This window comes from Rhipicephalus microplus, chromosome 6 (genome assembly GCF_043290135.1).
Source record: "Rhipicephalus microplus isolate Deutch F79 chromosome 6, USDA_Rmic, whole genome shotgun sequence".
NCBI lineage: Eukaryota > Metazoa > Arthropoda > Arachnida > Ixodida > Ixodidae > Rhipicephalus > Rhipicephalus microplus.
The window spans coordinates 6,251,044-6,273,463 of NC_134705.1; the positions used below are offsets into that span (position 1 = coordinate 6,251,044).

At 50.4% G+C, this 22,420-nt stretch overlaps 2 protein-coding genes across 11 annotated transcripts in view; one reads left to right on the top strand and one right to left on the bottom strand.

Moving 5' to 3' along the window:
• Positions 1-22,420, top strand: part of LOC119167762 (glutaminyl-peptide cyclotransferase) — an 823,023-nt gene that overhangs the window by 685,714 nt on the left and 114,889 nt on the right. The window lies entirely within an intron of this gene.
• The window catches only part of LOC119167760 (uncharacterized), a 310,115-nt gene that overhangs the window by 179,556 nt on the left and 108,139 nt on the right, over positions 1-22,420 (bottom strand). For all 3 annotated transcript variants that reach the window (XM_075865242.1, XM_075865241.1, XM_075865243.1), the window contains one exon: positions 2,255-2,328. In XM_075865242.1, the coding sequence (XP_075721357.1) occupies positions 2,255-2,328 (74 nt within the window). The remainder of the gene's footprint in view (positions 1-2,254; positions 2,329-22,420) is intronic.

Sequence of the window (22,420 nt, forward strand, 5' to 3'; positions counted from 1 at the left end):
CCTTGTCTTCCTTTGGTATAGTGTAGTGGTTCTCTAATGGGGGTCCGCAAAGCCATTTGTATGATCTGTGAAACCCTCACACACATTTTTCTTTAACGTGACTGTGCCGCGTATGGTGAACTGTCAAAAATGAAGTGATGTGGCATGTTTGTTTCACGCTCTTGGCAGCAATAAAAGGCACCTGTTTCACGCTCCAGAGTTGTTAATTTACCCAAGAACCTTAAGGACTGGTTGAAGTGATGGGAGACCCTGCTTCAAGGGGTCTCCCATCACTTCAACCAGTCCACAAAGGGTCCCCGACACATCCATGGCTGACAACCACTGGTATAGTGGCTTTTGGCCTTCGCCCTGATGCGCATTACATACTTAGCCGTACTCTACGGTATGGTTAAAGAACACTATAGGTGTAGTGGCGAGTGCTTTTACACAGCACTGCGACTGTCGCGGCAACAAAAAAGACTGACGTATGCATGTTTTTTTTTTTTTTTTAAGAAAAAGGAAAAAAATGCCTCTGCCGTGGTGGCCATATCTTGGGAGATTCGAGACAGCATTCGTACAATCATGAGATAAGGTCAACATTCGGGATCCTCCAAAATAATTTGGGAGAGTCGGCAGGCATACAATTGTACCACGGCGACTCCATAGAAATACCAGCATGTATTAGCTTATAACAGCAATGTGAATTCCCAGAAGCGTTCTTCCAGAACACAACTCCCCAACACGCAGGCCCCAGCCTGCACTATCCTCAGGAATTACCAACAAAACAGCAAAACCTGTTTCGTAGATACGGCCTTGTATCCAATCGGTTTCAAATTCACCACAGTTCTTATTAACCACGAAAATGAGCTGAATAAATAAGCCTCAATATCTGCTAAGGACCTGCTCACTAACAAGCTGGTCGAGATTGCACTCGCAATGATGAACGACAATGAGCAAGTCATTCATAGTGAATACAGATGCACAATTTGGTCCTTCCCCAAAAGTAGATTCGCCCCGCAGGCCCTACGCATTCTCCAAAACAAGCGAATTAGTCATCGTGTACTCAATTGGTATCCTGCGCACATTGGGCAGATCCCGTGATGTCAGACGAGGCCTGTCAGCCTGAACCTGTGAGCCCTAAGCATGTTTGTGCACATTATGCATGACATAGAATACAGTAAAACCTCGTTAATTCGAAGCCACTGGGGCCACAAGAAATCTTCGAGTTAAGCAAGTTTTCGTATAAACAGAACATACAGAAAATGAGATATAAAGAACTTGCAATTCTTCGAAACATCGAAGGCTGATCATTTTCTGTGCCGGCTAGTTCACACCTCCAAGGGTTATGTTTTCTCGTAATACCTGACATTAATTTTTGCCAAAGACACAGTGGAACGGTGGGCCTCGCTGCTGCCCCCATAAAAAAAGCAAGCCGCCGAGAACAGTCCACGTGAGCCACATCGGCTTCTTGTACTGAAGATCGAGACTGCCACATAGGCGTAATATTAGAGGCCTATGTCACGTAAACAAGGATGTTCTGCATTCACAATGACTGGCAACTACACGACAACGGCAAAGAAGGAAACACTCATTGAGAGCATCAAGATCACTGACCTAGATGCAAACCAACACAGGCTACGGCTATTAACCTCTCGAAGAGAAGTCAAGTAAAAGCGGCGCCCAGTGCCTCAGTTATGAGAAGACTAGAATGATAGAACCCTCCAAGTATTATAACTGCTCAGGTAGCAGTGGTGTGTTTAATAAATGTGTTTTGCTGTTAACAGGGTTTGGCTTGAGCCCATCATCTCAACCCCCTCAAATCCGTGACAATTGCATACAATAATTTTGGTAATAGTATCTCACTTGTGTACTTTAAATACCTCGTGCCCAAGTATTTTTTACCGTATCGAGATACAATTTTAATGCATCTATGCCCATCCACGCAGACATGGTCCCATGTGATGACATGCCAGAACAACCACCACTGAAAGAGAGACTTTTCAAGTTTTGCACACACACAAAAAAAGAAAAAAAACTGAATCAAATAATACAAGACTTATGAAACAGTCACTGTTTCATTCTTCACATGAGCAAACATGCCATGCCTGACACTTCATAACGCTTGCAATCACACTGAACAATCCCTTAAATGGATTTTGTAACTGTGCGTAGCGGTCAATGGGCTTATCTCTTGAGAAAAAAAAATAAACCAGCTTTTTTGAATACTAGAAGTGATAAAAGTACACACAGTCTATGAGGAAGGAATTTTACTGACCTCGCATGTGTGTACGACTCCCCAAGGAGAATCCTCCGAGCGGTGCTCGACAGTCAGTCAGAGGAGATGATAGCCTTTGTGAAAATTGGAAATCAGAGCTTGTCTTAGTTGTATGATTGGGGATCGAAATGTCACAAACATAACGAGGCATATTAAGAAAAAAAACTGGCCCCGTATTCGGATGTTAATATGCAAATGTCGTCGAAAAACGATAGTCTTGCGTGTGGTGAGCGTGAACAAAACATTTATTTGATGTTCTGCGCAAAAAACTGGTGAATGGTATTCTGGAGGCGCTGCGTTAGAGTGCCTCATGCGTGCAGCGGAGGCGAATGAGCGCATCAAGTCGCGTCACACGTGAGACATGAGTGCTATCTGGCAGTTTTGGAAAACGAAGCGCATGGCTCCGAGACGAGCGTGCAAACCCGTTTCAGAGGTGATAAGGTGTAGAACGCAAGGCGCCGGGTAGGTGCCACCACCGTGCCGTCTTAGCAAAGCGTTGGAAACACTCGCCTTTTCGTGCAAGCATTACATAGTCAGAGCAGCGTGATAAACGCTACGGTCCTTAAAATTACTTATGTATGCCTTTTCTAGTAAAAGACGCCCATACAGAATATATAAGTGTTGTTATGGTGCCTCAGATATGCACAATAATTGCTTTTTAATTGACAATTGCACAAGTATGAACGCTGAATCTTGAGCAACATTGGTGGGCACTGCGAATGGGGTTGGCCGTTTGGGGTATTGGCTAGTGCCGTTCGGAGTACCCGGTATTGTTCAGGTTGGACAGACAAATGTACAGACAGACAGACAGATTAAAATTTTTGCGTCGAAGGTCCTCTAGAAAGACTATCGTCTTTGAATAGTTATCAGTGTCCTTTACATTTAGGCCGAAGTTTTATTTTATTTTCACCAAAACAGCTACAATGGCGAAAAATGGGGAGACGGCAAAAAAGCTGCAGTTATTGCAGCTTGACTAAGCACCGTCCCCCATACGTCAGCAATGACAGGGTGAAAACGAAATACAATAAATTGAAAAAAAAAAAACAAATATAGAGCAGGAAACAATTCAAGCAGAAGACAAAGTATGTGACAGGCCAAGGTATACAAACAAAAAGGAACATTTAATAAACACATGAGCACAGTAATTCGTAAAGTATGTATCATCGCTTTCATACATAAGAAGGAAAAGGTACACAATGAGGTTACACAAAAGAAATAATAGGGAAAAAAATATATAAAGGTACACAATAAATGATGCAAAGCAATACAGAGTGACCTATGTAAACAGTACAAATCTACAAGAATAGTGTTTGCACATCGATATTGTTTAATGTGTCCATTTTTATGTCTTGCTGCTCGTATGAGTTCAATATAGTAGATAGCATGTGGCTAAGTCTTAGGGTGCCGTAATTGGTGCGAGATAATAGAATTTTCCACCAGGATTTATATCCATGGAAGTAAATGGTTTGTGTATGTTCAAGATTTGCAAGTGTTAGGAATGCGTCTAGTTTCCCTCTGTTTGCGCTAATATAGGATTGTAACAACCTGAATTTGTATATGTCATTTGCCTTAACAATTTTATGTTTAAGAAAGAGTTGCCAAAAGCGCCAATTTATACCGCCCAACACGATGGGTAGCATACCAAACACTAATGCTGTAAAAAAAAAAATGGCCCTGGATCTGCATGTTACACAGCAAATGTCGTCGAAAGACGATAGTCTTGCGTTTGGAGAGAGTGAACAAAACATTTATTTGATGTTCTGTGCAAGAAAATCGGTGAATGGTATTCTTGAGGCGCTTTGCCCCGCCGCGGTGGTCTAGTAGCTAAGGTACTCAGCTGCTGACCCGCAGGGCGCGGGTTCGAATCCCGGCTGCGGCGGCTGCATTTCCGATGGAGGCGGAAATGTTGTAGGCCCGTGTGCTCAGATTTGGGTGCACGTTAAAGAACCCCAGGTGGTCTAAATTTCCGGAGCCCTCCACTACGGCGTCTCTCATAATCATATAGTGGTTTTGGGACGTTAAACCCCACATATCAATCAATCAATCAATCTTGAGGCGCTTTGAAGTGCCTCGAGCGTGCAGCGGAGGCGAACAAGCACATCGAGGCACGTTAGACACGAGCGCCATCTGGCAGTTATTTTTGAAAATAAAAGAAGGCGTGCGCGCCTAAGGAAAAAGATGCGAGCCATTCTCGGAGGCGATAGGTTGTAGAATGCAAAGCAACGGACATCTGCCACCACCGTGTTATTTTAGCAAAGCGTTGGTAACACTTTCCTTTTTGAGCATCGCGTTGCACTGTAAGCGCAGCGTGTTCAACGCTGCACTGTTCGTGTAAAGACCGTAGCGTGTTCAACGCTACGGTCCTTAGAACTACTTGTGTGTGCCTTCTCTAGTATAAAGGCACACATACAAAACATCAACGTATTATTATGGTACCTCAGATATGCGAAATGATCGCTTTTTATTTGACAATTACAAAAGTATGAACGCTGCATATTGAGCAATATTGGTGGGCGCTGGAGATGAGGTCGACTGTTTGAGGTATTGTTAAGGCTTACAAAAAGACAAATGAGCAGACAGACAGAAAGACCAAAAGTTTTTCGTCGAAGGTCTCCAAGAAAGACTATTGTCTTTAAAACTGTTCTTGTTATTAAAGTCACTGGGTCAGCTTCACTAGGAGCATTTCCAAATATAGAAGAAACTACATGTATGCAAGAAAGCAAAAGTGCATCAATATCCATAGTAAAGTCACCACAGTAATTCTTCCCTCATTTACAATAAAACATTTTTTTGTCAAGCGGGAAATTCGATGGCTTATGATTTTGTGAATCTTATTATGATAGGGCATCTCTGCTGAAAAAGTCACAAGGATGAGCTTTAAAAAAAAATTTGTTTACAACTAGAATTCAAAATTTCTGTATCTGGGTCTATGGAGTATAATCAAATACAGCTACAGCATAAGACTGTTGTAATGATGCAGTGGTAGTCCAGCCAATTTGTAGCGATTTTCAGGGCAGAAATATAGTGCTTAAAAACAGCTCTAGAGCAGGAAAGATAGAGTTTCATATCACTTGGAGCACTACAAATCTATTTGCAATTTTTTATTCTATATTTTTATTCAACCAGAAAATGCTGCCCTAATGCAAGCAGCAAGATAATACCAGCAGTAACAGTCAGTCTGTTACTTTACAAGACATTGTCACCTTGTCCTTGCCTTCAACACTCAACAAGGGTGTATCTCTCACTCTCTCTCTCTCTCTCTCTCTCTCTATATATATATATATATATATATATATATTATAAAGGAGATTTATTAAGCAGAAAGGTTGATGCTTGGAAGGCTTGGAAGGCTTGGAAGGCGATGCACCAGCCGCAATTTCCGAGCTCGAGCCGCTGCTGCACACTCGATGCTGCTGCCTCTGCACCGGAGAAAAAAGGAGCCATCCTGGCGACTTAGTCCTGGGCAGGCGGCGTTGAACCGTGATATTGCTTGAGCCTCTGGACGTGTACAACCTCGCGGTTGCGACGTCGCAAGTCTGATGGTGGCGTAAGAGGCTCAATGAGGTAGTTTACTGGCGAAGTTTGTTCGACAATACGATATGGCCCATCGTACTTTGGCAGAAGCTTGGAAGAGAGCCCAGGTGTGCGATGCGGCACTGACAGCCAAACAAGAGAACCCGGAAGAAAAACGGGAGTTGAGGTCTGGGCATCATGAATTGCTTTTTGCCTGTTTTGGTCATCGCAGGTAAAGCGACGAGCTAACTGGCGGCATTCTTCTGCGTGTCTGGCGGCGTCCAAGATCGGTAGGCACTCGGACGCGTCTGGTCAATAGGGCAAAATGGTGTCAATGGTGTGGGAGGGGTGACGGCCGTAGAGGAGGTAAAAAGGGGAGAAGCCTGTTGTCGCTTGCGTTGCCGTATTATAGGCATATGTAATGAATGGGAGAACTAAGTCCCAGTTAGAGTGGTCAGGCGTCACATACATAGATAGGATGTCACCGAGAGTACGATTAAAGCGCTCGGTAGCCACATTGGTTTGTGGGTGGTAAGCGGTACATGTGCGACGTACAATAGCACACTCAGCGAGCAATTTTTCAATGACCTCGGACAAGAAGGCGCGGCCGCGGTCACTGAGGAGTTCTTGAGGGCCTCCATGACGCAACACAAAATGACGCAGTAGGAAAGTGGCAACCTCCTGTGCTGTAGCCGTTTTAAGAGCAGCGGTCTCAGCATAGCGCGTTAGGTGGTCGATAGCAACTATTATCCACCTGTTGCCAGTCGGAGTCAATGGAAGTGGCCCATAAATATCTATTCCAACCCGTTCGAAGGGTCGGGAAGGGCACGGTAAAGGCTGCAGTTCACCCGCAGAGGCGTGTGGTGTAGATTTTCGGCGCTGACATTCGGCACAAGAGCGGACGAAGTTGCGGACGAAGGTATACATGCCACGCCAGTAGTAGCGATGTCGAAGCTTTTCGTAGGTCTTGGAAGACTCCTGCGTGGCCACATTGTGGGTCAGCGTGAAAAGAGGAACAAATCTGCGACCTCAGGGTTTGTGGAACGACGAGCAGCCACTTGCGTCCCTCTGGTGCGTAGTTACGTCGATAGAGAAGCGTGTCACGTATCGAGAAGTGTGGAACTTGGCGCCGAAGCGTTCGCGTCTTTGGGAGTTCAAAAGTGTTGGAGAGATGATTGAGGAGAGACGCAGTCCACGGGTCATTGCGTTGTTCGATAGCAATGGTGTCAAAGTCAAGCGATGACAACGTGGAATCGCAAGCGGAGTCAGCTGTGGCATTCTCGGACAGGGGGGAACGGGAAAGTGCGTCGGCGTCAGCATGCTTCCGTCCTGACCGATAAACCACGCGTATGTCGTAATCTTGAATTTTCAACGCCCAGCGAGCGAGGCGGCCAGATGGGTCTTTTAACGTCGAAAGCCAGCACAGCGCGTGGTGGTCGGTCACGACGTCAAAAGAACGACCATATAGATATGGGCGAAACTTTCCAAGGGCCCACACAATGGCCAAGCAGTCCTTTTCTGTGACGCTGTAGTTGCTCTCAGCCTTGGTAAGTGTGTGACTAGCGTATGCCACGACGTATTCCTTGTAGAGGTCGCCACCTTTCAGTCATTTAGTTCGGCTGCCACTAGCATGTGGCGCCCCTGAGATTGTATATATTCTGCCCCGAATAAAGTGGGGGGGCCATTTCGATAGCTGAGCAGCTGTCGTGCGTATCGTCTCTCTCCGCGGGCACGGGCCGCTCGTGCTCCAGCACGCTCGCGCGGCACCAGTCACAAGACATGGTGTCAGAAGTGGCTGCGTAACGCCCCCTCATCCCGAACTCGCCCGTACCGCACGAGGATGGCCCTCGACGGAGTGGCGTCGAAAAAGCTCAGCCTCAACCTCCAGCTGCCCGCACCATTCAACTTCGTGAACCCGGGAACCTGGCCAGCATGGCTCAGCCGCTACGAGGACTACGCCGGCGTTTCCGGCCTGACTCAAGCATCCGGCGACATGCAGGTACACTCGTTGTTGTACTGCATGGGGCCGGAGGCCCGCCCCCTTCTTGAGACGTTCTCGCTCGACACCGCATCACTCGCCTCATTTCAAGCAGTTGCCGCCAGCTTCACCGACCACTTCTTGCATCCGGCGAATGAACTGTACGAGTCGTCGCGTTTTCACCGGCGTGTTCAGTTACCCGACGAGAGCGTCGACGCCTACTACGCCGAACTGTGTAGAATGGTGAAGCGGTGCAACTATCCGTCAGCTGAGGTGGAGCAAAGGCTTGTACGCGATAGATTCGTCGTCGGCTTCCGCGACTCGCACCTTTCGGACCAGCTTTGCCGGAACGCGAAGTTGACGCTCAAAGAAGCATGGATGCAGGCCCGTCAATCAAAAGACGCCGACAAAGAAAAAACGTTGCCTCAAAACTGCGCAGAGCACTCCCGCGAGCTACACCTCGACGCCGTACGAGATAAGAAGTTCGCCTCTCGCCGCCGCAACTACGATAAGCGGCCTTCGCCCCCGCGGAAAGCAGAGCGCTCCTGCCAGCTGTCAACATGTGAATTCTGCAACCGCGCGCTACATCCATGTTCTAACTGCCCTGCTCGAAACTCCGTCTGCAACTTCTGCAAAAAGAAAGGACACTTTGCGGAAGTGTGCCGCGCGCGGCAGGCAAAACAGAAGCTCGGCTCCATTCAGCTACACGCTGTCGGGACGCTCGCCGCGGCAAAGTTCGTCGTCATCACCGTTGACAACTACACAGCGCAGTTCAAGGTCGATTTCGGAGCCAAGGTGTCCGCCGTTCCGAACGACTTCCCTGAATTGCCGGCCAAGCTCGACCCCGTCAACAGCCTGCTCACCGGACCTGGCGGTCAGCCGCTGCGCGTGCTGGGTTCGTACATGGCGAGACTTAGGTGGCACGGGAAAATGAGCTCTCAGCGCTTGTACGTGATCCAGTCTCTCACCGTACCTCTTCTTGGACTGCCGGCGCTTCAAGCTCTGGAAGTTGTAAAGTTTCTCGACGAACTTCAGACTCCGAAAGCAACATTGCGTGCTGAGCTCTTCTAGGGATTGGGCACCCTCAAGGACGAGTACACTATCCTTCTGAGACCTGGCGCCGTACCCTTCTCCCTAAGTGTGCCTCGCAGGATTCCCATCCCGCTACGCGGGGTCGTCCGTCACGAGCTTGACAAACTGGAGGAAGGAGGCGTGATCCACAGAGTCGACAACCCAACCCCGTGGTGCTCTGGTCTCGTTGTAGTACGGAAAGCCGATGGTTCTTACCGGCTGTGCGTTGACTTGACTCAGCTGAACGAGGTTGTCCTTCGGGAACGCCACATCCTACCAACGGTAGAGCAAGTCCTTGGCCTCCTTGGCGACGCAACAGTTTTCTCCAAGCTGGATGCAACAGCCAGTTTTCATCAGGTTAAACTATCTGCAGACTCCCAAGAGCTCACAACGTTCATCACCCCATTTGGCCGATACTGCTTCTGCCGGCTCCCCTTTGGCATCACCTCCGCGCCAGAATACTTCCAAAAACAGATGGCCAGGATCCTGGAGGGCCAGGAAGGAGTCGCCAATATGATAGACGACATTCTGGTCTTTGGGCGCACCCGCGAGGAGCACGATGCCAGACTGAACCAGGTGCTGTCTCGCCTTGCAAAAGCAGGCATCACGTTGAACCAAGACAAGTGTCGTTTTGGTGTCTCCGAAGTCTCCTTCCTAGGAGTCATCGTTTCAGCACAAGGCATCAGGCCAAGTCCAGACAAGGTCGAAGCAATCAAAGCCATGGAGACTCCAACCGACATCGCAGGTGTCCGGCGACTGCTAGGAATGGTGAACCATCTTGCCCGGTTTTTGCCTTGCATCTCAGAGGTCACAGCTCCCATCAGAGCGCTTCTAAACAAGTCTGCGACTTGGGTGTGGCAGCATGAACAAAATGCTGCATTCGAGAAAATCAAGGAACTCCTGACATCAGACCGTTGCATGGCCAAGTACCATCCATCATACGCCACCACAGTTTCGGCTGACGCAAGCTCATTCGGACTGGGCGCAGTCTTGCTGCAGACACAGCCCTCTGGAGAGCGCCGCCCAGTTGCGTTTGCTTCGAGATCAATGACCGAGATAGAGCAGCGTTACAGCCAGACAGAAAAGGAAGCGTTGGCAACAGCATGGGCTATCCAACTGTTTGACGAATTCATCCGCGGCATCACCTTTGATGTTGAGACAGATCACCTACCACTCGTTTCTCTCTTCGGCAAGACGGAGCTGGACATGCTGCCGCCTCGCATACAGAGGCTCAGGTTAAAGACCATGCGATACCAGTTCCGAATGCTCCACGTGCCAGGAAAGCTGTTAGCTACGGCAGATACCTTGTCACGCATCACCCAAAAGGCGTCCCTCCCCCTGGACACCGTGGAATTGTTTGCAGCTCAAGTGGTCAGCGGCATGTCAGAAGCCTTGCCACTAAGCCCAGAGGACGATCGACAAGCACAAGAGTCCAATGGCGAATGCAGAGCCCTCACCTCCTTCTGCCAGAATGGTTGGCCACAGAAGTCCAAACTGCCACTGCACCTCTCCCAGTATGCCTCAGCAGCAGATGAGCTCTCTGTCTGTGACAGTGTTCTACTGAAAGGCACCAGGATGGTCATCCCGCATTCTCTTCGGCCGGATGTTTTGACGCTGTTGCACGAAGGGCACCAAGGCATCAACAGGACGAAAGCCTTCGCTCGAGAGTCCATTTGGTGGCCTGGCATTTCGGCAGACATTGCCTCTATGGTAACTAACTGCGAGCAATGTGCTTCCACTCGGGTGAACCTTGCAGAGACCCTGGTCTCCACGGTCCTACCTGGACGTCCCTGGGAACTTGTCGGCATGGACATGTTCCACCTCCGCAGCCAGACATTCATCTTGGTGGTGGACTACCACTCCAGGTACCCTAAAGTTGTAACCTTGCGGAGCACAACGGCTCAGGCAGTCATCGACGTTCTCAAAAGCATCTTTGCCCGGCATGGGATTCCGCGAGAAGTCAGATCAGACAACGGTCCACCGTTCTCTTCACGCGAGTTTGCAGCATTGGCGGCATCTTACGGCTTTGACCACGTCACCAGCAGCCCGCACTATGCGCAATCGAACGGAGAGGCGGAGAGAATGGTCAGGACCATCAAGGAGTTGTTTCGCAAAGCAACAGACCCTCATCTGGCCTTTCTCAGCTACCGGGACATCCCCGGAGTCGATGGCTTCAGCCCAGCCCAGCTCTTGATGGGACGACAACTTCGAACCAAAGTGCCGAAACAGGACTCCCAGTTATGTCCTCACTGGCCGTCGAGGAAAGACGTGAGGAGAAAAGATGCAGCCTACAAGCAGAAACAGGCCGCTGACTTTAACAGGCATCACAGAGCTCAAGATCTGTCATCGCTCCGAACAAGCCAGTGTGTCTGGGTACGACCTGATCAGGTCAAAGCTACAGTGCTTAGCCCAGCACGCCGACCACGAAGTTATGTCGTGGAAACGGAGCAGGGTGGCATCCTACAGCGCAACCGGCGTCACCTAGTGCCTTTTGCACCTCCTGCGCCAAGGGTGGAACTAACGCCGTCTGAGGAGCAGGAGCCACAGCGAACACTGCCCCCTCTGGAACCCTAGCGAACTACTACAGTGCAACCACCAGATTCTCTTGGACTGCCCCCTGCAGACAGTGACCGCAGTGATGGTGTGACACGAACACGTAGTGGCCGCCGTGTTGTGCCTCCGAACCGCCTGAACTTGTGATGTGCAGTGTCTGGCGTCCTCCGTCTTCCGTCTGGTCTTCAAGGGGGGGATGTAGAGGTCGCCACCCTTCAGTCATTTAGTTCGGCTGCCACTAGCATGTGGCGCCCCTGAGATTATATATATTCTGCCCCGAATAAAGTGGGGGGGCCCTTTTCGATAGCTGAGCAGCAGTCGTGCGTATCGTCTCTCTCCGCGGGTACGGGCCGCTCGTGCTCCGGCACGCTCGCGCGGCACCAGTCACAAGACATTCCTGATGTTCCGGTTTACGCTGTGCGAGCACAGCACCCAGGCCTACACCACTGGTGTCGGTGTTGATTTCAGTTGGAGCTTCAGGATCGAAATGGCGTAGAATGGGTGGCGTCGTAAGAAGCCGTCGCAGGGTGGTGAAAGCCTCGTCGCAGGCAGGGGACCACGATAAGAGGTCTTTACAGCTGCTGAGAAGTTGCGTGAGAGGTGATATAACAGACGCGAAGTTTCGGACGAATCGCCGGAAATATGAACACAAGCCGTTGAAACTTCGAAGTTCTTTGATGGTGGCAGGTTTAGGAAACGCCGTAACAGCTCGCAATTTCTCCGGATCCGGGAGGATGCCTTCCTTGGAAACAACGTGGCCCAAAATGTTCAGTTGACGCATGGCAAATCGACATTTTTTGAGGTTTAATTGCAAACCGGCGTTAGTTAAGCAAGTAAGGACGTGCTGAAGGCGACGTAAGTGTGTGTCAAAGTTAGGGGCGAAGACCACGATATCATCGAGGTAACACAAGCATATCTTCCATTTTAGTCCACGCAGGATGTTGTCCATCATTCGTTTGAACGTTGCAGGTGCATTGCAAAGTCCGAAGGGCATGACAGTGAGTTCATATAAGCCGTCTGGCGTGACAAAAGCGGTTTTGGGGCGATCGGCCTCCGCCATAGGCACCTGCCAGTAGCCTGACCGCAAGTCTAACGAGGAAAAGAACTCTGCAACCTGCAAACTGTCCAAAGCATCATCAATGGGCGGTAGTGGATAGACATCCTTCAGCGTGATCTTGTTCAATCGCTGGAAATCGACACAGAAACGAATAGAACCGTCTTTCTTTTTGACGAGAACCTCGGAGACGCCCATGGGCTCTGTGAAGGTCGAATGACGCCTCTGCGAAGCATGTCGTCTACTAGGTCAGCAATGACGCGGCGTTCTGTAGCGGACACGCGATATGGTCGTTGTCGCAGCGGTGAGTGGGACCCAGTGTCGATGTGGTGTTCTACTGCTAAGGCACGGCCGAGAGATGTTTGTTTAACGTCGAAAGAGTGGCGGTAGCTCTCAAGAATGGTGAGGAGTTGTGAACGCTGCAAAGATGTCAAATCTGCAGCGATGAATGGTTGAAATATGTTTGCCGACGTTGAATCAGGCGCTGAGACGACAGCCAGTTCACAGACGGAGGTAGAAGGTACCTCATCGGGGACGGATATAATTCTGGAAAAACTGATTGTCTCGACGTGGCCAAGGGACTCGTGACAAAGTAGGGATAAAGACGACGACTCATGATAATAAATTGGAATTGTAGTTGACCCTTCTACAAGATCGAGAGCAGCAAAAGGCAGGGGGAGGGCTCTTCGGGCGACGAATGTTGAAGATGGTGTGAAGAAGACCGTGCCGTCGGATATGGCGCTGCATGAAACTGGCACGAACGCAAAAGAGCATGGAGGGATGTAGGTGTCATCGCTAACGACAAGTTTAGCGGCAAACTGGGTGTCGACCGACGCTTGGTCATCCAGTGAGCGAAATTCGACCTCAGCCCTAGCACAGTCGATTACGGCGTTATGACGCGACAAAAAGTCCCATCCCAAAATAATATTATGGGAGCATGATGAAAGAACCACGAACTCTATCGTATACAGAACGTCCTGAATTGTCACGCGGGCTGTACATACTGCGGTCGGTTGAACAGGTTGAGCACTGGCTGTGCGAAGCGATAATCCGGAGAAAGGCGTCGTAACTTTACGAATTGAGCGACAAAATCCAGCATCTATAACCGAAACAGCTGCACCGGTATCTACAAGAGTGACAGTAGGAATATTTTCGACGAACACATCAATAACATTGGTAGGTGACAAATGAGGACTTGGGCAAACCGAAACTTGCGCAGTTCTTGCCTCAGGAACTGCGTCGTCTAGTTTTCCTCCTCGTTAGGTGCGGGCCGTCGACGCATAGGAGAAGGCGAGCGGCGGCGTGGAGAGGGCGAGCGAAGACGTCCCGGCCGAGGGCGGTGGTCGTCCTGGTAGCAGGCTGGCATTGGAGTGGAGGAACCGTATCACGCGTTGGAGTCAAGCGGGAAGAAAGGCTCACGGCGGTTTTCATTGGTGATATGCGTCCGGCGGCGGCAATACCTTGCGACGTGTCCGGGGTATCGACAAGCGTAACATATCGGGCGATTATCGAGGGTGCGCCACGGGTTGGCGGTGTTAGTGCTGGTCCAGTGAACTGGAGCTGGGGGATAGATCGCGCTAGGCTGGAACGGAGGCGCAGGTGCCTTGCGAGTTGGCATGGCTGCAGCCGCGGCGTAGGTGAGAGGAGCAGCCACAAGATTAGGCTCGCGAGCAGCTGGTAAGGCCTCGGCAACCTCTCCTTGAATGACGTCACGTAGAGACGATAGTAAAGTTGTGGTAGCTTCTGGTGTGAAAGGCACCAAGGAAAGCTGTCGTGCAACTTCTTCGCGGACAAATGCTTTTATTTCGGCTATTAGTGACGCGTGGTCATGACCACTGATCACATTAGACAGCGATGCCAAATCGTGCGCTGGAGGACGTCTTGTCAGAGCTCGCTGCTTCCGCAATTCATCGTAGCTTTGGCAGAGGCTAATTACGTCATTAACAGTGGTCGGGCTTTTCGCCAAGAGCATTTGAAAAGCGTCGTCGTCAATCCCTTTGAGGATGTGCTTACATTTTTCAGCTTCCGTCATTTAGGCGTTCATGCGTCTGCACAAATCGACGACGTCCTCTATGTAACTTGTGAAGGTTTCACCCGTTTTTCGTGCACGTGTGCGTAAACGTTGCTCGGCACGAAGTTTTCGGACGGCAGGTCGATCGAAGACTGCTACAATCGACGTTTTAAATTGCGGCCACGTTCGGACGTCTGCCTGGTGGTTTCTAAGCCAAAGGCTGGCTACACCCGCGAGATAGAACGAAACGCGTGTCAACTTGTCCGCGTCCGTCCATCTGTTCAAAGCGCTCACCCGTTCGAAAGTCGAGAGCCACTCTTCAACGTCATTGTCATCTGTTCCACTGAAGATTGGAGGCTCCCGCTGAGGAACACTGCCTGGACAGGTGGCCGGAAGAGATGGAAGCATCTGCTGATCGGCGTCCGGCCTAGCAGAAGGTAGCCGTCGAGAACGGAGTTCTAGGATGGTAGCGGAAAGGTGTAAGGGACGGTACCCGGCACGGCTCCACCAATTATAAAGGAGATTTATTACGCAGAAAGGTTGATGCTTGGAAGGCTTGGAAGGCGATGCACCAGCCGCGATTTCCGAGCTCGAGCCGCTGCTGCACACTCGATGCTGCTGCCTCTGCGCCAGAGTACTTCCTCTTCTTTAATATATATATATATATATATATATATATATATATATATATATATAAACATATATATATATATATTTCTTGAAAGTCTTCCTAGATTCCGGTCAAGTTATAACGAGTTATAAGTCACCAGAAGAAGCGAACGAGCAAACGAAAAACGATGCTTTATTGCCAACGTTACGGCCGGGGACCGGCCTTCGTCAGGGCATCAAGGTATGTATGTATATATATATATATATATATATATATATATATATATATATATATATATATTGTGAGGAGGTGTATTAGCCGTTAAAGACAGCGAAGAGACAGCGTGAAGAACCATCCAGCGATCGGCACAGCAACGAACCGAAGCACGAGCCGAGAGAGCTTGGCGATGCTGCTTGCTGCAGGCACATCTTCTTCACAATCGCCCCCGCTGAAAAAGGAGCCATCCTGGCGACCCAAGAAGTTTCAAGGAGAAGCTCATGATACGGTTTGAGGCGGGAAACATGGACGATGTCACGTGCACGCCGGCGCATGTCCTCCGATCGGGAAACTGGCTCAATTAGGTAATTAACCGGAGAGGTTTTCTCTAAAACGGTGTAAGGCCCCTCGTACCGGGGGACAAGTTTTGATGAGAGTCCCGGAGTTTGGTATGGGATGGAAGCCACACGAGAGACCCTGGGGCATAATTGGGATCCGGAAGAGAGGTGCAACGGTTTTCTTTCTGGCGTTGCTGCTCGTCCGAGGTGAACGCACGGGCTAGCTGGCGGCACTCTTCGGCTTGTCGAGCAGCATCGGAGATAGGTGGACATTCGGAAGCATCAGGACGGTAGGGAAGTAGACTATCAATTGTATGGGAAGGGTCACGTCCATAAAGAAGGAAGAAAGGTGAAAATCCCGTGGTTGTTTGTATTGCAGTATTGTATGCGAATGTGATGTATGGGAGAACACGGTCCCAGTTGCTATGATTAGATGCCACGTACATTGAGAGCATGTCACCCAGCGTGCGGTTAAACCATTCCGTTAGCCCATTAGTCTGTGGGTGGTATGCTGTCGTTTTCAGATGAATGACGTGGCATTTCGAAAGCAGAGCTTGGACGACCTCGGAGAGGAAAGCACGGCCTCTGTCACTAAGGAGCTCTCGAGGTGCGCCATGTCGAAGGATAAATTGACGTAAAATGAAAGAGGCGACATCCTGAGCGGTAGCGCTCAGTAAAGGGGCTATTTCGGCGTAGCGTGTTAGATGGTCGATCGCCACTATAATCCACCGATTGCCATCTGGTGCCAATGGAAGGGGGCCGTAGAGGTCTACGCCAACGCGATCAAATGGCTTGGCAGGGCACGGAAGTGGCTGCAATTCGCCAGTCGCACGTAGCGGTGTTGATTTGCGTCGCTGGCAGTCAGGTCAGCACTACACAAATACATGCGGCACCAGTAATAGCGATGGTGAAGGAGTTCATATGTTTTGAACATCCCGGCGTGGCCACATTGTGGATCGTCGTGAAGAGAGGCGCATACCTGCGATCCTAAAGTGCGTGGAATGACCAGTAGTCACCGGCGCCCATCAGAAGAATAGTTGCGTCGATGAAGTTGATCGCGGATGGCAAAATGGAAAGCTTGACGTCTGAGAGATCGAGATACCGGAAGGTTGGGCATACCGGATAGATATTCGAGAAGAGATGCGATCCACGGGTCACGACGTTATTCGGTGGCAATTGAGTTAAGATTTAACGATGACAAGGTCTGGGGGCACGTGTTTCCGTACGTCGGATCTGGTGGCAAAGGTGAGCGGGACAGGGCGTCAGCGTCAGAGGGTTTGCGTCTGCAGCGGTATACGACGCGAATGTCGTACTCCTGGATGCGGAGTGCCCATCGCGCAAGGCGGCCAGAAGGGTCTTTCAGTGTAGAGAGCCAGAAAAGCGCGTGGTGATCAGTTACTAGATCAAACGGGCGGCCGTATAAGTACGGCCGGAACTTTCCAAGCGCCCACACCATAGCCAAACACTCCTTTTCTGTCACACTGTAATAGTTACGGCTTTCGTCAGAGTGCGGCTAGCGTAGGCTACAACGTATTCTGAATAGCCGGATTTTCGTTGAGCGAGGACAGCACCTAGCTCGACGCCGCTGGCGTCGGTGTGCACTTCGGTAGGAGGCATCGGGTCGAAGTGGCGAAGAATAGGTGGGGAGGTGAGCAGACGGCGCAGAGTAGTGAAGGCAACGACTCATGCAGGGGACCAGGAGGAGAGGGTCACCTCACCGCGAAGAAGCTGGGTTAATGGTGACACGATGGATGCAAAATTGCGAACAAAGCGCCGGAAATATGAACATAGGCCTACAAAACTGCGAAGTTCCTTCATGGCCGTCGGCTTGGGAAATTCAGCGACTGCTCGAAGTTTTGCTGGGTCAGGTAATACGCCGTGCTTCGACACGATGCGGCCTAAGATGACGAGCTCGCGTGCAGCGAAGCGGCATTTTTTCAGGTTAAGCTGCAGGCCAGCGTTGGTCAGACAAGTCAAAACGTGCCTGAGGCGAAGGAGGTGCGTAGGAAAGTCGTGCGAGAAAACCACGACATCGTCGAGGTAGCAGAGGCACATATTCCACTTGGGGCCACGTAGCGTATTATCCATAAGTCGTTCAAACGTGGCGGGCGTGTTACAAAGCCCAAAGGGCATGACGTTAAACTCGTATAGTCCGTCAGGTGTAATAAATGCAGTTTTTTGGCGATCGGCTTCAGCCATTGGAACTTGCCAGTAGCCAGACCGCAAATCTAGCGACGAGAAGAATTCCATTCCGCTCCGTGAAGGGTGTCAATGGTGTCATCACGTGCAGCAAAGGATATACGTCCTTGCGGGTTATCTTATTCAAACCACAATAGTCCACGCAAAATCGGATAAATCCGTCTTTCTTACGCACCAGGACGACAGGAGACGCCCAGGGACTGTGAGATGGTCGAATTACGTCTCTACGAAGCATATCTTCGACTTGATCGTTGATGACGCGGCGCTCTTCAGTGGAGACACGGTGTGGTCTTTGATGCAGTGGCTGGTGTAGGCCGGTGTCCACATGATGCTTGACTTGCGACGTGTGGCCTAGTTGAGGTTGGGACACATCGAAAGAATTCCGGAACTCATGCAGAAGATCAAGCAGGTCGGCATGGTCGGTGGGAGTGAGGGTGTCGGTGATGGCGCTGGAAAACGTATCCTTAACGACTCCTCGAGGGCCGACCGTGATTTTGGGTGGTCGCAGTAGTCATCCGGGACATCAACCAAAGACGAAGGGTCGAGATCTTGCACGCGGCCGAGACATTCCCCCGCAAGCAAAGTGACAGGTGTGGAAAGCGGGTCGAGTATGAACATATTGCTTCTTCCGGCAGCAAGGTCAATCGTTGCGAAAGGCGGCGGCAGAGATCGTCGACTCGTGAAGATATCGGAAGGCATAAAAAAGACTGTAGCGTCAGTGTAGGCGTTGCATGAAACTGGAACAAGTGAGAAATTTTCAGGTGGAATATTGGTATCTTCATGCACGAACAACTTCGGCGGCTGATGAAGAGCGTCAAGTAATGAAACATCACAAAACGGTGAAAACTCAACTTCAGCGCGTGCGCAGTCGATGACGGCATTATGGCGGGATAGGAAGTCCCATCCGAGGATGACATCATGCGAACAGACAGCGAGGACAATAAATGCCACAATGTAAACAATGCCTTCGATGGACACTCTTGCAGTGCAGGCTGCGAGAGGCGTTATTTGCTGTGCACTTGCGGTGTGGAGTGACAGTCCCGAAAGCGGCGTCGTGACTTTACGTAATACACGGCAGACATTAGCGGCAATAACAGAAACAGCGGCACCGGTGTCTACAAGGGCGAAAGTAGAATAACCTTCAACAGTTACTGCGACCACATTAGCAGGAGAGGGGCGAGGGCTTAGACAGTTCGAAAATGGCGCAGTTCTTGCCTCTGGAACTGCGGTGCTTAGTTCTCCTGGTCAGAAGGTCTGGGCCGGCGACGCATGGGGGAGGGCGATCGCCGACGAGGAGAGGGTGTGCGCGGCGTCACGAAGTCGGGGTCGTTGGAAGGGGCATAGCGAGGTGACGAGACCGGCCCGTATTGCGCGAAGGGTTGGCTGCCGGGTTGCGACGATCGGACATAGTCACCGAACGTTTGAGGTCGACGGCGACAGTAGCGGGCAACGTGTCCAGGAGTAAAGCAGGCGTAGCATATCGGTCAGTTATCGGGCGTCCTCCAAGAATTGGCGACTGGTGGTGCCGCCCAAGGTGCAGTATAAGCAGCCGGGTGTGCGGGCTGTGAGCGCGAGGTGTAGGGTGGTTGCGGAAGCCTACGCACAGCGTCTGCATATGTGAACGGCGCTGCTACAGGCTGCATCACTTGCGAACAGGCGACAGGAGGAGCCACAGGCTGCGCTGCATACGTTAGGGGTGCGGCCACAGGCTGCACGGCTGGCGGATAGGCGACAGGAGGCACGCTGGCACGCTGGCAGGAGGCACGCTGGCACGCTGGCAGGAGGCACGCTGGCACGCTGGCACGCTGGCAGGAGGCACGCTGGCAGGAGGCACGCTGGCAGGAGGCACGCTGGCAGGAGGCACGCTGGCAGGAGGCACGCGCGACATGCTGGCAGTGAACACGGCTGGCTAGAGGCGGCTCGTGGTGCGCAACAGGAACAGCTTGGGCAACCTCTTCCGAAATAGCCGTGCGAAGCGGCGCAGGTAGACGGGTGGTGGTCTCGTGAGTGAAGGGCACTAGGGAAAGTTGGCGGGTGACTTCCTCACGGACGAAGGCTCGAACTTGCTGAAGCAACGGTGAATTGTCAGGCAGGGTGTCGAAACTGGACAGTGACTCACCACCATGCTGAGGCTGCCGAGTCAGAGTGCGTTGCTTCTTCAACTCGTCGTAGCTCTGACACAAGCTGACGACTTCGGAAAACTGCTCGAATTTCTTGCCAAGAGCATTTGAAATGCGCCGTCGTCGATGCCCTTCAGGATGTGTTTAACCTTGTCAGATTCGGGCATGGTGTCATTCGCACGTCGACAAAGGTCGACGACATCCTCAATATAGCTGGTAAAGGTCTCGCCAGTCTGCTGAGAGCGGACGCGCAAGCGCTGTTCTGGCCGCTGCTTGCGGACAGCCGGCCGGCCGAACACTTCAGCACATGACGTCTTGAAGATGCTCCATGTGGGGATGTTGTGTTTGTGGCTATTAAACCACAATTCGGCGACGCCAGTGAGATAAAATATCACGTGGCCCAGCTTGTTGGCTTCATCCCACTTATTGTTGGCGCTCACCAGTTCGTAGTGCTCAAGCCAGTCTTCGACGTCGGTCCCATCCGCACCGCTGAAGACCTTCGGGTCCCGTAGCCTAGGATGGCCAGGGCAGTTGAACTGGGGCGAAGGCGTCGATGTAGTGGCGTTGTCAGTCATGACAGGCGGTAGCGTACGGCTTCGCAGCTCCAGGGTGTAGCAACGGGGATTAACAGCACCTTCCACCAAATGTGAGGAGGTTTATTAGTCGTTAAAGACAGCGAAGAAACAGCGTGAAGAACCGTCCAGCGATCGGCACAGCAACGAACCGAAGCACGAGCCGAGAGAGCCGGGCCTTGGCGATGCTGCTTATATATATATATATATGTATATATATATATATAGATGAAATAGATGATCAGAGTTTCTTCCGGCTACCGTAATAAAAGTTATAAACTTCGAAAATAGTGCAGTATAGGAAACAAAACAATAAAATATTTATTTAATCCTAACAGTTTCGGCTGGTGGACCAGCCTTCTTCAGAGGATGTAAGTGAAATGGTACAAGTTCCCGCAGCAGAGGGTCACCCTCACAGTTTGAAGACCCTTCAAAACAATTAAAAAAAAAAACGAGACAAACAAGCGAACGAGGTAGCAACAAACAAGAAGCAGAAGAAGGAGAGGAACAAGAAAGGAGCGACGGAGAGCCGCCGGAAACGAGCGGGTAATTTTGGCATTGTTACTGCGGCGGCTCTCCGTCGCTCCTTTCTAGTTTCTCTCCTTCTGCTTCTTGTCTGTTGCTACCTCGTTCGCTTGTTTGTCTCGTTTTTTTTTTAATTGTTTTGAAGGGTCTTCAAACTGTGAGGGTGACCCTCTGCTGCGGGAACTTGTACCATTTCACTTACATCCTCCGAAGAAGGCTGGTCCACCAGCCGAAACTGTTAGGATTAAATAAATAGTTTATTGTTTTGTTTCCTATACTGCACTATTTTCGAAGTTTATAACTAATATATATATATATATATATATATATATATATATATATATATATATATATATATATATATATATATGTGACGTATGAAGTGATGGTTGGTAGAAGCTGAGGAGGAAGAAGTGCTGAACAGAATAAACATGGCGTGTGAGCCAGGCCACGTCACCCAGTCATCGTAGCGTCACACAGGTCGACAGGATGAAGACCTGGCCACCACTCATCAACCTCGCATCATTCACGAAGCCACCTGCAATACGCCTCAACTGAATATCGACCACAGAAGAGGTGACCTCAGGCGCATACAGTTACCGGCACCATGACAGAACCATCGACTGAGCTCGACATCCCTAAGTACACCGGATCAGCGGACGACGGGCCCGTACAGGACTGGTTCAACCTATTCGAGGTCCACGCCGCCGCTGCATCCTGGTCGGAACGGGAGATGATCATCAACTTCACTGACTACATCTCCGGTGAGGCATTCAAGTTTTACCTGACACACATATTCGAAAACGACGAATCATGACAAAAGATCAGGGAAGAGATGATTACCCGTTTCAAAGAATACGATGAAGACATGTTCATACCTCATCAGCGGAAGGCTTTTCAACTGAGCATCACAGTTACGCGAAGTCTTCCCGCAGTAAGCCGATTTTCCAAACGAGATCTCAGAGAAAATATACCACCATCGTACCATCATATGACTCTTCCGAAAAAACGTCACGCATTCGAACACCGACTGGTAACGCGCACGTCACAACAGACAAGGTAAAGCATCCGTATACCGAAAGAAATCTAGAAAACTTGGCCAAAAAACCGAACCTAAACTCGCCTTTCCCAAGTGCAATGAAATCGACATTTTCAACGTGTTCACTGCACCACAACACTTCAGATTTTACAGAACCACCCAAATGCCTTGATACATCGTGTCACACACAAGGCCCAAATGGTTTCGAGCGTGTGACGGAATTTACGTGTGACGAGCTGGTGAATCCTCGCAATACCAGCCCCCACCCTGACGTTCCCGACCAGGGTCGTTCGACAAACACTGTCAGCCTAACCACGCTGCAAAAAGAAAAACATACGCCATCAGAACCACCTGAAGCCATGTCTGT